This window comes from Desmodus rotundus, chromosome 3 (genome assembly GCF_022682495.2).
Source record: "Desmodus rotundus isolate HL8 chromosome 3, HLdesRot8A.1, whole genome shotgun sequence".
In the NCBI taxonomy this organism is placed as follows: domain Eukaryota; kingdom Metazoa; phylum Chordata; class Mammalia; order Chiroptera; family Phyllostomidae; genus Desmodus; species Desmodus rotundus.
The window spans coordinates 20713049-20727787 of NC_071389.1; the positions used below are offsets into that span (position 1 = coordinate 20713049).

The 14739-nt window shown below is 55.7% G+C and overlaps 1 protein-coding gene across 3 annotated transcripts in view; it reads left to right on the plus strand.

Annotated features, from left to right (window-relative positions):
• The first annotated feature begins 211 nt into the window (after nt 1–211).
• The window catches only part of ZNF362 (zinc finger protein 362), a 38860-nt gene continuing 24332 nt past the window's right edge, over nt 212–14739 (plus strand). The window contains exons 1-2 of one of the 3 annotated variants that reach the window (XM_053920632.2): nt 212–840; nt 13498–13623. In XM_053920632.2, coding sequence (XP_053776607.1) covers nt 13586–13623 — 38 coding nt within the window. In that variant the 5' untranslated portion in view covers nt 212–840; nt 13498–13585. The remainder of the gene's footprint in view (nt 841–13497; nt 13624–14739) is intronic. The other 2 variants (XM_053920630.2, XM_053920633.2) reach the window with 2 other exon arrangements.

Genomic DNA, 14739 nt, shown 5'->3' on the forward strand with positions numbered 1-14739 from the left:
AATCTCAGCCTGGAATTTGAGCACGATCGTTGGTTCTCAGGTGTGGGGGCCCACTCTGGGGGTCCTCTCGTGCCTGAGTCTGCGAAGGAGACCCCCCATGGGCAGCCTGGCCCCGCGCAGGACTGCCCCGGTCAGGGCCATGGCCCGCCAGGCCCAGGTCCCCAGCCCGCCATCACCGGGGAGGGGGCGGCGAGGCGGCGGCCCAGCCAGGGCGGGACAATGGCCGCGGCCGCCGGGGCCCCGGGAGCCCCCGCGCTGGGGAAGGGGCTGGCCTAGGGCCGGGCGCCGGTGCCCTCCCCGCGTGGCTCGGGCGGGCGAAGGGGGGCGAGGAGTTCCTTTGTGGTTCTGCCTCCCGCGCGGCGCGGACGGTGGGCGCCGCGCAACTTTGCGAGGCTGTGGCTGCGGCGGCGGCGAGCGCGAGACGAGGCCCCGGGGCCCGAGCAGGGCCCCCAGCGCGCCGCCCGCCCCCGCCCCCTGCCCGGCCCCCTCCCTTCGCGCGCCGTAGCCCGCGCCCGGTGCTGCCCACTCGCGGGAGCCCCCGGGGCCGGACGGGCTGCGCAGTAGGAGAGGCGGGGGCCCGACGCGGCCCCCCCGGAGCCGGGCGCCTGGCGCGGGGGCTCGCCGAGCGCACGGGGGGCCGCGCGGCGCTGCAGACCCAGCCTCCCGCCGCCGCCGCCTCGGCGCTTGCAGAACCCAGAAGTGAACAGCAGGCGACCCGGAAGGTTTGCGCGCGGCTCCGCACCTAGCCGGAGCCCGGAGCCGGAGCCCCAGCCCGGCCCTGCTCGGGCCGCCGGGCGCGGGGCTGCGGCCGCGTCCCGGAGCCGCCGCCAGCACAGCCAGGTCCGTGCGGGCCCAGGGCGCGGGGGGAGCGGGCTCGGTGGTGGCGGGTGCCCGCCCGAGCGCCCGCCCGCGGGAAAGTTGCGCGGAGTTGCGGGCTGGGGTGCGGGCCGGGACGCCGGCGCTGTCAGCGCGGGCCGGGTGCTCTGAGGCCCGGGGCTGCCTGTGCCTGCGGTCGGGCCCGGAGCGGCGGCGTCGCGCGGGGTAGGAAGTGTCTCCGGCGGCGTGTCTGGGTCTGCTCCGAGTGTGTATGCGTGTGCGTGTGTGTGTGTGTGTGTGTGTGTTTTCTTAAGCCGGGCTATTCAAACCTGCTGCAATTCTCCGGTAAACAATGATTCATGGGACTTAATGCAAATAAACGGATTGCAAACGGCGCGGTTCGCGCACTTTGCAGCCGGCCCGGTGGAGCGGCCAGTGCCGGATTTCTCCCTTTTTTTGCAGATCTGCAGAATATGGCGTCCCTGTCCTGTTTTAAAAATAAGCCAGGCTGCCATTTTTGTTTTTCTTTTGTCTGAAAATTTTAATAAAACTGTCTGAGAATGTGGGAGAGGCGGCTGGAAGCAGAGGGGGCACCCGAAGGGTTGGCTTTTTTTCCTTTTCTTTGGCGAGAGCCGCGAGCCTTTCGGGGAGGTGAGACACAATGCAATTGCACTTTAAAGAAAAAAAAAGGAAGCCGCTGGGCGATTTGGGGGGTAGGGTTGGGAATTTAAAGTTAACTCCGAAAGTTTTCTTTTCTTCTTCTTTTTTTAAAGCTCTCTCTCTCTGTCTGTCTCTCTCTTTTTTTGGAAGGCTGTGAAATGCCGCGAAAGGATCTCGGGGTCCCTTTCTCCCCCCCAGCCAGTCGCCTTTGCAGGAATTTTGGGAAAAAGTTAACTGCCGGTTTCCTCAGAGCTGCGGGAGGCATGTGCGGGGTTGGGGTGGGGGTTTGAGGGGACCAGGAAATGTCTTTTGGAAGAGGCTTTATAAAAATGGTATTGTAAGGAACTATATTCTCAGATTTGGGGGAGAGGGCTGGCACTAGGGGCTCGGAGTGGGCCCAGGGTTTCCAAGGGAGACTTCTGGCACGAGGAAATAAACCTGCTCTCCCTCACCCTGCCCTCCAGCAGCGTGTGTGGGGAGTGGGCCTATCTCCTTCATGGGTGGGCCCCCCGGGGGGGGGGGGCAGCCCTGGATACCAGAGTGGCTCCCAGAACCCTCTGGCAAGTGTGCTTGGTTGGCGGTTGAAGACCCCCTTCCCCAACCTGGTGGGCCTCCTGGCTGCAGGAGGTGGCATCTGGTCGTAAATGCCCCCAGGGGTGGGCTCTTGGCTGGGTGCAAGCTGGCAGCCCCAGTGGGTCCTGTCTGAGAGGCTGTCTGGTGGGGGGGCCTCCCCTGGTTTGTTAGTGGGGGGTCATCTGAGACTCTCCCCTGCCTTGGCTCCTTACCCCCTTCTGCCACCCCTGCCAGCACCCCAGAGGGCTCCTCTGTTGGAGGCAGTGTAGTTCTTGAGGTATCTTGCGAGACAGGTCAGGGCCTGCTGGCTCTGCAGGCTGCAGAGGGTCTGAAGGCTGGGTCTGAGGTGGCTGGCGCTGTCCAAGGCACCTGGGCCCTTGGGCCAGTTCTTTCCTCTCTTGGGAAAGTGTCAGTCCTGGCAGGACCCTAAGCCAATCTGGCCCCTGCCCTAGGAACTCGTGGGGCAGTGACGCCTCTAGTCTTGCCCCTGGTCTGTGTCCTGGCCCCACCGGGCTGTGTGAACTCCCTGAGGGCAGAGTCAGGGGTTGAAGGTTGGGGTACAGAGGTTCAGGGTTGTAGAACTTCGCATGCCAGAGCCAGAGGTACCAAGCCAGGCATTTTTCAGATGAAGAAACTGAAGTCCAGAGAGGGGAAATGACTTGCCCGTAGTCTCATCGCCTCTGTTAGGGTAGCTGGATCAGGGACCCAGATGTTCAGGCTCCCATTTCCAGGCTCTCTCCACTGTTCTCTGGCCCTGACCCCTGAGAGGGTCATTTTGGGAAGAGCTAGATTAGAATGGGACAGCACCTCTCCCTTCACCCCCTTTCCCCTCCACATAATAATCCTTCCTGGGTGAATGGAACTTTACAGTTCATACAGTGTGGTGCGTGGTTGTATCCCATGAGGCTCTCGCAGGAACTCTGTTGGGGTGAAATTGTCAAGGTGGGGATACTTAATGCCATCTTAAAATTTGGGAAACTGAGGCTTGGAGAGGTTGAGCAGTGGCAGAAGAAGGCTTAAACCCCAGCTTCCAGTCTCCATATTTAGAGGGCCTTTTCCTAGGTGGACTTTGGTGCTCATCAACAGGACTATTTCCTACCTTCTAGTTTTTGATCTCTCAAAAACTAGAAGTTTTTGAACTTCTGCTGACCCAGTGACTGTAAAAATCTAGAGGCCCACCCCCTACAGACTGTCAGAGTGGGAAAGGCCCTGAGAAGTCATCTGGGCTCGGAGAGGGGAAGCCACTGGTTTGAAGTCACCGCCCCCCCCCCCCCCCCCCTTCCAGGCCCAGCCAGGACCAGAGCCCTGGGCTTTTGTTTCCCTTCCTCTGCAAGACACTCAGGGACAGTGAACCACTTACCCACTACCAAGCTCCACTGGGCTCCAGAGAGCTGTGATTGCTGGTTGTGCTGGTGGGCACTGGAGTGGCCAACCCATGGAGACACAGGTCTGCCAGGGGCTGAGGAATAGGCTATCTGACTTCTTGGGGAATGGAGGCAAGTGGCTGTCGGTGGAGGGGAAGCTGGTGTGTGGGTGAGGTGGGAACTGGGGCTGAAGACAGGCTGGTTCCAGCGCTTCCCTGGGTAGGCACTTCTCTGCCCTGCCGCTCTGTAAAGTAAGAGTTGTTCCTTCATTCACCTGCTGTTCATTAGTTATTCATTTATTGGTCTGCTAGATCTTTTATTCTTTTTATTCTTTATTCTTTCATTTATTCATTACTTTATTGGTTAGTCATTTCAGTAGTCCACCCATTGTCCATCTGTTCATCTCTCTGTTCATTCATCCATCCGTCTGTCCATCCATCCACCCATCCAATCCCCAGCCTGCCTAGCTCGGGTTGGACAGCCATGTAAGATGGAGGTGCAGTCCTTTGGGGCTCCAAAGCCAACAGGGAAAAGGGTGTAAGCCTGCAGCTCTGTGTAGCACTAGCCAGGGCAGTGTCGATAAGTGTGTCCACACAAGTCCCTAGGGAAGGTCTCTCAGAAAAGAGGAGGCTTAAAAATACCAGAGCAGTTCCACAGACCGTCACAGAGGTGGAGCGGGGGCCTGGGACCAAGTCCCATTTGTGCGTTGAACTTTGCAGTTTGCACAGCGTGGTGTGTGGTTTGCGTGACTTGGGGCACATTCTTCCCTTCTCTGAACCTAAGTTTCTTGGTACATAAAATGGAGTATTCTCTGTGAAACTCTTGTGGGTAGTGGGAGTGATAACAAGAGTCTCTGCAAAGTCTCCCAGCCCTGGCCAGGTGTACGGTAGGAGCTCAGAATACACCAACTGAATTATAAGGAGTGTCTATTGCTGGCCTAGGTTCTACCTGGATTTTGAAAACTACCGTGATGTGTTCAGAACTAACCAAATGATTCTGGGACCCCGACGGCCCTGCTTTGCCTTGTCATTCCACTGCTGAAACTTTTCTGATGGTTCCTAGGCATTTAGAAAAACAAAAATCCAAAGCCCTACGAGGCCTGTCAGGTCTGGACCTGCCCACCCCTCAAACTCAGCTCCCTTCCCCCCACCCCCCCCCCCCCCCGCCCCCCAGCCTCACCACCTCCAGCCACACTGGCTTCTTTCTGTACCTCGAATGTACAAAGCCTGTTGGCAGGGCCTTTGCATATCCCCCACCTGGATGTTTGCATGGCCAGCACCTTCTTGTTTTACAGGTTTCCACTCACATGTCACCTCCGAGGAGGGGCTTCCCTGACCACCTGCTCTATAATAACTTCCCATGGCCACTCTCGGTCAGGTCGGCTCCTTTTTATTTTTCTTGTGGCTGTTAAATCAGCGTCTGAAACTTTCTCATTTATTTGTTCATTTGCACTGCTTGTCCATCTGCATTGCGGGAACGTGCTTCAGCCCCTCGCAGGCGAGCGGGCAGGCGGTTCCAGCGCAGTGGGGCTGGGGCTTTCATGCAGGCGAGGAAGTGCTGGGGAGCCCAGGTGTGGCGGCTGCCTTGGCAGTGCCTGGGAGATGAAGTGACACCAAACTCTGTCCTGTGCTCCCTTGGGAGGCTCCAGGCTGTTGTTAGGAAATAATGAGATGATTAAATCACAGGATCTAAGAATCCCTGTCTCTTCCAACCTCAGAATCTTAGCATCGAGAAGCTTTCCGTCTCAGAAACTCTTGACACGTGGAGTGTTCGCACGCTCGGATCTGGGATTTAGCATTTTACAAAGGGGACTCTCGCGGCCTCACTCTTCGCTGCGTGTCAGGCCCTGTCCTAATAGGCTTTGCAAATGTTAATGGATGTAATCCTCATTGTCATTACCCTCATTTTACAGATGAGGAAATCGAGGCACAGATTGATTAGGTAACTTGCTGTGAGTCCACAGAGCTCGTCGAGGGCCTTGTTGGATTTGAACCCAGCATTCTGGGGCTCCTGCTTAGACTCCCACAGCCGTTGAGGAGAAGCCCAGCCCCTTCACCAGCCCCTGCACACAGCTGGAGTCCCCTTCCCACGTCTTGAGCTAAAGGGCCTCTGACCTCTGCCAGAGTGGCAGGGGCTCCTTTCTCACCAGATTCCCCATTCTCCCCTGTTGGACAATTGTCATTGCTGGAAAGACTTCCTTTACAAAGTGTGGAGTGATGAGAGGGTCGTGGTTTCCCAGTGCTCTTGTCCTCACGGTTTCGTGACTTCAGTAGCCTCTTTCTCCCCACTGGGTTGTGAGCTCCTGGAAGGCAGACAGCTTTGGTGCACGGTGTCGAATATATGAATGAATGGATGAATGAACGAATGAATGAATGAATGGTGTGTACAAAGAATGCATCCTGAGCTCCTCCTGTCTCTGTAGCACCATGCTGGGCACTGGTTCCAAGGTACTGGGCGGCTCGGTGTACTTAGGGAAAGAGGACAGTTACTGCTCCATGTAGCCCCAAGAAGTCTGCATCGATGATGTTTACACCCCCATTCTTGGAGAGCCATCTGAGATCTAAAGTCACACACTAATTGGAGGGAGGTGGACCTCGCAGATTATCCAGTCGAACCTCATTTTGTCTGTTGTGGAGCTGACAGTGGGAAGGGGGAGGAGTGGGCCTTGTCCAAGGACACTCACATCTCGAGATGCTTGGCCTGGTGGCTTTTCTGCTCCCCAGGTGCCAACAGGCTGCTACAGTGTGTGTCTGGGGTTCAAAGGCCGTGTCAGGCCTCTTTGGGGAAGCTCCCTCGGTGGCACCAGCCTCCTCACCTCCACCACGGGGGGAGCATTCCTGAGGCTCAGGGCTGTCGTGCAGACACCTGTGCGCCCCCTCCCAGGAAACCACAAACAGCCACACGCCTGCCCCTCCTCATGTACTTTCACATGCATGGTACATGCCATGTTTATCACCTGCACTCAGGCCAAAAACTCACATGCATGTGTGTTTTTACATGTAGGTGTATCTTGCGTGCACATCCATTTACACCATGAGGACGTAGCCTCACGTTCTGGGCTGTGCACACAATCCCTCCCCCCTCATGTGTGTGCCCACACTCAGCCTGGATCTGCATGCAGAGGGGAGCTGGCAGCTCCTTTCCCTCTCCCACTGTCGTTCCGCAGTTTCTTGAGCATTTACTATACACCAAGTCATGTGCCACATGCCAGGGATAGAGGTGAGGAAGGCGGACATAGCTCCTGTCCGGGCTGGGGAGACAGACGTTGAACGGAAGAACTCGCAGGTGACGACGTGGTTATAGACTTTGGCAAGTGCTGGGAAGGAACTGCATTTCTGTGATGAGGGCTTCCCCTGGCTTCATACTTGTCGATTTACTGCCGTATAGTGAGTGGCGGTCATAGTGTATGTAGGGGAGAGGTGCTTCTGGGAGGAACTGACAGCTGAACATGGCCAGAATGTTTCCAGCTGAGGGCATATTGGCAGAGGGAGCAGCCCGAGCAAAGGCCCTGAGGTGGGAAATCTGGCACAGGGAGAAGGGGGTAGTTCCTAGATAATACCTGGGAGAGGGTGTAAGAGACCTGTTGGGGTGGGCAGGGCCTGGTCTGGCAGGGCCAGTAGTAGGTCTTCTCTGGCCTCTTTACCCCTCCCCATGTGTCCACCCCAGGCGCTCCCCACCCCGGTCTATGACCAGCTCGACCCTCCCTTTGCTGATTTGCCCTGCTGCTCAGGGCCCACTCTGCCGGCCTCCACCCGGCAGCCCTGAGCCCTGTCTGACTTGCCCCATAGGCTGCCTGCCCCCGGGGGTCTTGAGATTCAGCATGAGAACAGGCTGTGACCCTCTGCCAGGGGTTCCCTGCCTACAACCATCCCTGTCTAGAGAGTTCCTGGGGCTTCAGCAGTGGGCCATCCTGCTTTGAGTTAACCCCAGACTTGGCTCTCCACATGGGCAGAGCAGCCCCTAGGGGTCCCAGAGCTGCTACTCTCCCCACCCCCCAGCCGGGTAACGACTCTGCTCAGCCAGATTTCCAGGTGGGTCCTTGGAATGTGGGCGCCTTAGAGAACCTAATAACAAAACAACCGCAAACAACCACCACGGCTAATTCGGAGTCCGCACTGGGGACCAGGCACTCTTCTAAAGACTCCATTCATTTAACCTTCACAAGCAACACGGTGGAGATGCTGCTATCACCCCCAGTTTGGAAACAGTCTCGGGGGCTTCCACCCACACTGCCTTGCCCCCGAATCTGTACTGGTGACCCGTCAGTTGCCACACTGCCCCTTAGAGGACCCAGGAACCTGGGCTGTGGTTTAGTTGAATCTGTTTGCAGAAGAAGGAACGAAGGCCCAGAAAGGACATGGACTCGCTCAAGGTCACACAGCGGCCCATGGCAGGGGTTTCCAGCACCCTCGGCCCTCAGCAGCTGCATGGCCTTGGGCAGCTTCCACACTTCTCCCAGCCTTAGTCCTGCCCGCACACAAGGAAGAGGTCATCACAGAGGCCAGGAGGGTGGGAACTTTGGGGGACTCAAGGGGACTGCAGTTGAGAAGGGACACGGGTGGGGGCTTTGTAGTAAGTCACTAAGCTGTTTGTTTATGTTTCAAGCATCTTCCTGAACGTGTTACAGTTCTAAATGGTCACAGCATCTGCCTCACAGGGTCACTCGGAGGCTGAGGGAGACATCCTTGCAAAGCATCTAAGAGCGCCTGACCTGGAAGAAGTGCTCAGTATCGATCATTGTTGTCATTTCACAGCAGAAGGCGTTCCCTGTGGGGATGGGTGGGCGCTGGGGATCCCCAGGGGAAATGGAAGTAGAGAAGGGCATGTGTTCAAAGCTTGCAGAACATTCTCACAGCCCTCAGAGGAGTGTCATGGCCCATTTCCTAAGTGAAGGCACTGAGGCTCCCAGTGTGGGTGAGGGTCACTGCTCTGGGTGGCCCTGGGTGGCTGGCAATGGGATGGGAGGGGCAGCACCCCCGCTCCCACAGACCAGGGCACAGACAGCAGCCCCCGCTCCCGCTCTGATCAGTCACAATGGAAACAGCCCTTCCCAGCCCCGCAGGGCTGCTGAAACCCAAATTGGATCCAGGGCCCTTGGGAGCCTGTTCCTCACAGGAAGCTCCCAGGAGCAAGCCTCTGAGGCTGGCCTGGGTCTTGGGGGTGGGGCGGGGTGCAGCAGCTGGGGCTCAGGGCTCTGGGCCGCATGCAATATGGGGCTCACAGAGGGCAGAGGGGTCATGGGTGGAAACCTAGGAGCCAAGGGGGTTTCAAGGCGCCGGGAAGATGGAAACCTCAGCTTGTCTCTGCTAGATCATCTCTTGCTCGTCCCTTCCAGGGTATCATTCTGGCCCCATAATGACCTCTCCATTGAAAACCTTGACCATGGCCTTCCCTGTTCAGGGACCACCCATCCATTCCGCTCCCCCCAGCCTTTCATCCAAGCCCCTTAGCTTGGAACTCTGGTCCTTTATGAACTGCCCTGGCCACCTTTCCCTCTTTTGCCTGTGAATTTCTGCACTAAACCCACAGCAGACCACGCGTAATCCTCTGTGTTTCCCTGCCTCTGGCCCTTTGCATATGCAGTTCCTTCCACCTGGCTGGCTTTTCCCTGGTGTCACTCGACATCTCCCCTTCCCCCTGTCGGTTAGTCCCACCTTCCTGGATTCTTTGTTCAGATGGGTTCATTGTCCCAGGAATCCCGCCCCCACCAACCCAACCATACCCCCAGCAGTAGCTTGTTGCCTCTCTGGGTCAGGGGGCGTGTTTGAGAACCCTTTGCATCCTAGCAAGCTGTCAGCGTTCCATGCCTTTGCACACCCCGCCCCTCTGCTCAGTCTCCTGGCAAACTTCTCGGTCTTCGAGGCCCTCATGGACAGACCTTCTCTCATTGGCTCTCTCAGGGAACAGTTATTAGGCACCTATCGTGAACTAGGCACTTGAGCACCCACTCTGTGGCCAGCACTTGACTCTGGGCCTACAGCGGGGGCTTCATCCTTATGGGCCAGGGCTGGAGGGAGTATTTAGAGGAGTGATACCAAGGTGGGGCAGGGAGAATGCAGGGTGCAGTGGGTGTGTATAACAGGGTGGCCCAGTTCCATTTGGGGAGAAGGTCGGAAAGTGACTTTTAAGGAAGACTGAGGGAGCTGTGGGGGCCGAGTCAGGGCATGGGGTTGTAACCAAGAACCAGACCCAAGCTCCCCTGGGGAACTCCCCACTCTGTGGGGACCGGGCCGGCACGTAACCGGGCAATTCTAGGAAAAGGGGGTCAGCACTTTGGTGGGGGGAGCCCAGGCAGCTGTGGGAGCTCAGGGGAAGAGCTGTAGCCGGAGCCTTGGAGGGGCTGTGACCAGGAAGGGTTCCCAAGGCAGTGACAAGGAGCTGACTTCTGATGATTGGTGGGAACCTGGCAGGGTTTCAGCTGGGTGGTGACCGCCGAATGGAAGGGCACAGCCTGTGCAAAGGCACAGTGGCATAAGAGAGCAACTAGTTTTGCAGGAACCTGCAGGTAGTGAGGCTGGAGAGAAGAAGGTACCTGTTGGAGGCTGCATGTGGTTAGCAGGGCTTCCTGGGCAAGGCCCCTTGGGTGCCGTGCTGGGGAGTTCGAACTGTACCCCAAAGTGATGGGAACAGAAGAAGAATTTAAGCAGGAGAGCGAGTGACCTGGGCAGGTTTTCCTTTGTTTGGTCTGGTCCTCCTTCCTGAAGCCTCCAGATAAGAGGGGGACCCCTAGCTGGGGTCTGGGTTGGGGGCAAGGCTCACTGTGGGACTTTGGGCAAGCCCCTGGCCTCTCCGAGCCCCTCTCTGCTCCTGGGTGAACCCAGAGAGCGGGAGGCCAGAGTCCGCATGGGGCTGTGGGTGGCTTGGGGTGTCTTTGCTTGGCCAAAGCCTGGTGAACCTTTAGTTCTATTAAAAATAGTCCCTAAATCAAAGTCACATAACCACCCTCTAGAAAAATCAGAGAAGCCTGAAATACCATCGCTATTAGCATTTTCGGGTTTCCTTCCCCTCTTTTCTCTCAGCAGCTAGTTTTTATGTAGATGTCACTGCTCTTAACACAATTTTAAAAACTTCCCTTCCCCCACCCCTAACTCACGTTGTATCACAAGTATTTTCTAAACGACTGCAGGGTGGTTTTAATCCTTCTTTCGAACAGATCCAGTTTGAAAGAAGGACTGGAAAGTCAGGGTGGAAAGTGTGGGCTCTGGCACCCAACTTTCTAGGTTCAAATTAGACACAAACTGCTTGACTTTGGGCAAGTTACCTAATCTCTCTGTGCCTCAGTTCCTTGTAAGGCTGATAAGAATATTAAATAAGTCATCACAATGCTAGTAAACATCATCTGTTATTTACGGCTATAGACTGTGTCACTGTTGAACATGATTTACGGGGCCATCCCCCTATTGTTTAAAATTTCGGATGTTCCAGGTTTTTGCTGTTGTAAGAAACCACTGAAACAAAACAGCTTTGTACCTAAAACTTTGTCTATATTTGGGGTATTTTCTAGGGATAGATGGTCAAGAATGAGATCGGTAGGCCAGGAAATCTGAAAACTTTTAGAACTTAGGACATATTTTTGCCAGATTGCTTCCAAGAATGGTCGCTCCAATTTACAGTCCCAGCAATAATGAGTGTACCAATTTCACCCGAGGCTCACCAGCATTGGCATTATCATTTTCTTATTTCTTTTTGCTATTTTAACAAGTGCCACACATTCATTTTCACTGTTTGGGAAGCAGAACCGGTTTCTGTGGTTATTAGCTGTTAACATCGCTTTGGGCCGCTAGCCCCGATAGCGCAGGCCCCTGTCAGATCACTTAGGCAGATAGGGCTGAGATACAGGAAGTAGGAAACAGTGTAATGCCGGGGACAGCCCAGTGCCAGGGTGAGTGGAAGGGACCCACAAGAGGGAGAAGGGACTTTCCTCTACCCAGGCCATGACACTTTCGGTTCCCTCCACCTAGACAATTCATTTATTCAGACATTTATCAGAAACTGTGTGGGGCTTAAAGGTAAGTGACAGCCGTTCTTCGGCCCTAACAGAGAACCTGCCCCGCAGCAGAGACGGATGGGAAAACAGGCAGAAAGTGGGGTGCTCACTGTCTGATGATGGAAATGGAAGGTATGAAGGGAGCAGAGAGAAGAGGCCCCATAACACAGCCTGGGGTGCAGGTGGAGGGTTCCAGAAGGTTTTCAGGGGGTCATAGCCTATGAGCTGGGGCCCAAGGAATAAGTCACAGTTAACCTGTGAAATGGGGAGGGCACAGGGCTCCAGGGGGAAGTGAAAAGGGAAGGGGTGGGGAGGACTGTCAGTCTGGTGGGGCAGGGGAGGCCAGAGAGGTCATCAGGGGCCGAACATGTAAGGGCTAAGGAATCCAGCTCCTCTCTGGAGGGAAGTAGGGAGCCAGGGAAGGTTCTGAGGAGAGTGTTGTGGTCCGATTTGTGTTTTATATTTTAGAAATATCAGAGTGCCTACTGTAAGAGAATGGAATAGGGGTGTGGGCAGAGGGGGAAACCTGTGAGGAGACTCTTGCAATAGCTGAATGGGGTCGGACTAAGGTAGGAAAGCGGGTAGAGACTCTTCTTTCCCCACCTGGTGGAATCCTAACCAGCTTCAAAGTGCAGATTGCATGTCACCTCTGTCAGGTAGCCCTTACTGACCTTTGCTACCTTCTACCTGGGTCACGTGTGCCTGGAGGATTGGACTGTGCAGGACCTGGCATGTAACTGTCAATTTAGTGTCCACCAGTAGCTCACCTTGACCTCTCCCTGCTCCTTCCTGCCTCCAGACCCTCCATCTGGTCCTCCCCCTCCCCCACCCTTTAATGACCCTCCTTTCCGTCCTTCCTTTCTTCCTTCCTTCCTTCTTTCCTTCCTTCCTTCCTTCCTTCCTTCCTTCCTTCCTTCCTTCCTTCCTTCCTTCCTTCCTTCCTTCCCTCCCTCCATTCCTCTCTTCCTTCTTTCTTTTTCTTTCAATTTTTAAAGAATGAAGTTATTGTTTCCAACATAAAAGCAACCAAACAATGTTACAGAAAATCTGGAAATCAGAGAAACAAAGAGAAAAAATCAGATCAGTTCCAGCCGCTTCCCCCAGTTCTCCCAGCCTCCCTCTGGGCGTTTCCCTGCTGCTTGCTTTTTCTGACGCAGGTCTTTATTTTTGCCTCTTTGTAATCATAGTGTCCGGACAGTTTTGGGTTCTGCTCCCTCCCATTTGCTTTGTGGCCTCAGGGTCTAGGCAATTCTTATTTTTTAATGTCTGTGGGATGGGCTGGGGATGGGGGTGAGACATGAGTTGCTTAGCCACACCCCCCTGCTCTGCAGTGGACAAGGCTAGGCACATTTTACCCTGGGCTGTCCGTCCCCTTTGTGTCTGTTTGTCTAGGCCTCAGACTTCCTGGGTGGCAGGGCCTGGCACCTGGTGTACCCCTTCCTCACTGCCCCTTCCCCAGTTCCCCTTTGTGGAGCTTTGCTAGGCTGCCCTCAGAGGCCACCCTCCTGGGACTGGGTGATAGACAGACCTGGTTTCAAATCCAGACTGGGCTCTGTGACCTCAGACAAGTTAATTAACCTCTCTGGGCCTCAGTTTCCTTATAATGGGTCCATTGTAACAGTAAAATAAGGGCTGTAAAGTGCCGTGACACAGTGGCCCACTGTAAGTGCTCCAGGAAAGGTAGTTGACATTAACATACTGTTTCATTCTGTAAGGAGTTTCTGACGCTGCCGTGGGCTAGATGCTGGAATGGCAGAGGTGAATGAGCACCAGCCCTACCTGGGAAGAGCTCCTAGTCTGGGGGGGAAGCCGCCCAGGGAAGCAGATCATTGCACCAGGGTGGGACTGTCCCTGCAGTGCTGGGTGGCGCCCTAACTCCATCACTTGCCAGCTGTGTGACTTTGGGCAAGTTGTTCAACTTCTCTGAGCTGCTGTTTCCTCTTCCATTAAATGCAGATTTTACAGGGTCATGGGGAAGATTCATTGACACGATGCCTGCGACATATTCAGCACAGTGCCTGGCACATAATAGGTGTTGAAGTCGATGGTAGCTGCCATTTTATGGTCATTATTGTTATTGTTATTCTCATATACAAGGTGCTGTTGGGAACACAGAGGAAGTGACTGGCTGGGGGTTCAGGGAAAGCTCCGTAGAAGAGGGAACACTTGAGCTGGGTCTTGAAGGATGAGTAGAAGTTCACCAAGTGGGAAAGGACACCCTAGGTAAGCAGCCTGTGATTCCAGGTTGAAATCTGTCGATGAGGGGTTTGTTCTTTGGGGGATTAAGCCATTGTGTTCATCCAGCCTCCCTGAGCACCCCTCTCGGCCTCCCTCTGGGCCTGCGCCGAGGGCCGCGTGCACGCACCCACTTAACAGCACCCACCTGTGACTTTGTGTCCTGGTGGCTGCGGGTTCCTGCTCATGGGAGTGGCTGTGTGTGTCCCCATCTGTCCGTGTTTGGGGCTGCAAGTCCGTGTCTGTCCTGCGTGTCTGAGTTTGGTGCTATCTGTCTGCATGCTCCTGGGGCCATGTTTGTCTATGTCGCTCTCCAGAGGACCTCCCAGGCCACCCCCTGGGTAGCAAGCTGCAAGCACTTCTTGGCCTCCCGCTCAGCCAGGTAGCCAGGCCTCCTTAGTCACTCTCCTGCCTGGCCCAGGTGTGGCCCCTGCCTGTCCCCTCCTTTCCCTGGGGGCTTCCTAATGGATGTCCTCCCACTGCCTCCACCTCTGACCTCTCGGTTCTGTCTGTTCTCAGCAGTCAGGGGTCTTTCTAAACTGCGGATTCTGTCCCGTCACCCACCGCTTCCAGTCCAGACTCTGGGCCTAGGATTCCGGAGTTGGCCTTCTGGGTCTGGCCTATGGCTCTGGCCTCGAGTCCTGTCTCCTAGTCCACACTGGAATGCTTTAGCCTCCCTCACTTGCCGTGTTGCTTCTCACCTCTGGGTCTTTGCTCAGGCTGTTGCTTCTGCCAGGAATGCTCCCCACTCCTTTGCCTGGCTAACTCCCACTCATCCTTTAAGACCCAAAGCAGGCATCACCTCCCCTGGGAAGTCCTCCCTGATCCTCTCCACCTTGACTCTGGGCTGCTCATCCCTTACTTGGGGGAGCAGAAGCAAGTGACTTGCCCAAGATCATACAGCTGGTGAGTTGGAGCCAAAATTTGAACCCTGGTGCTTTGGACCCCAAGCAGGGCAGGCTGTTTCATGGGCCAGGTGAGGTGATTGTAGCTAGGACTTGTGGAAAGGAGAGGGGTCCTGAGGACGCGGTTGGTGGTGGTCTGAACTGGGCAGGGAGGGAGGGGACGAGTTGTGGGTTGATGTGTGTATGTGTGTGTGTGGAA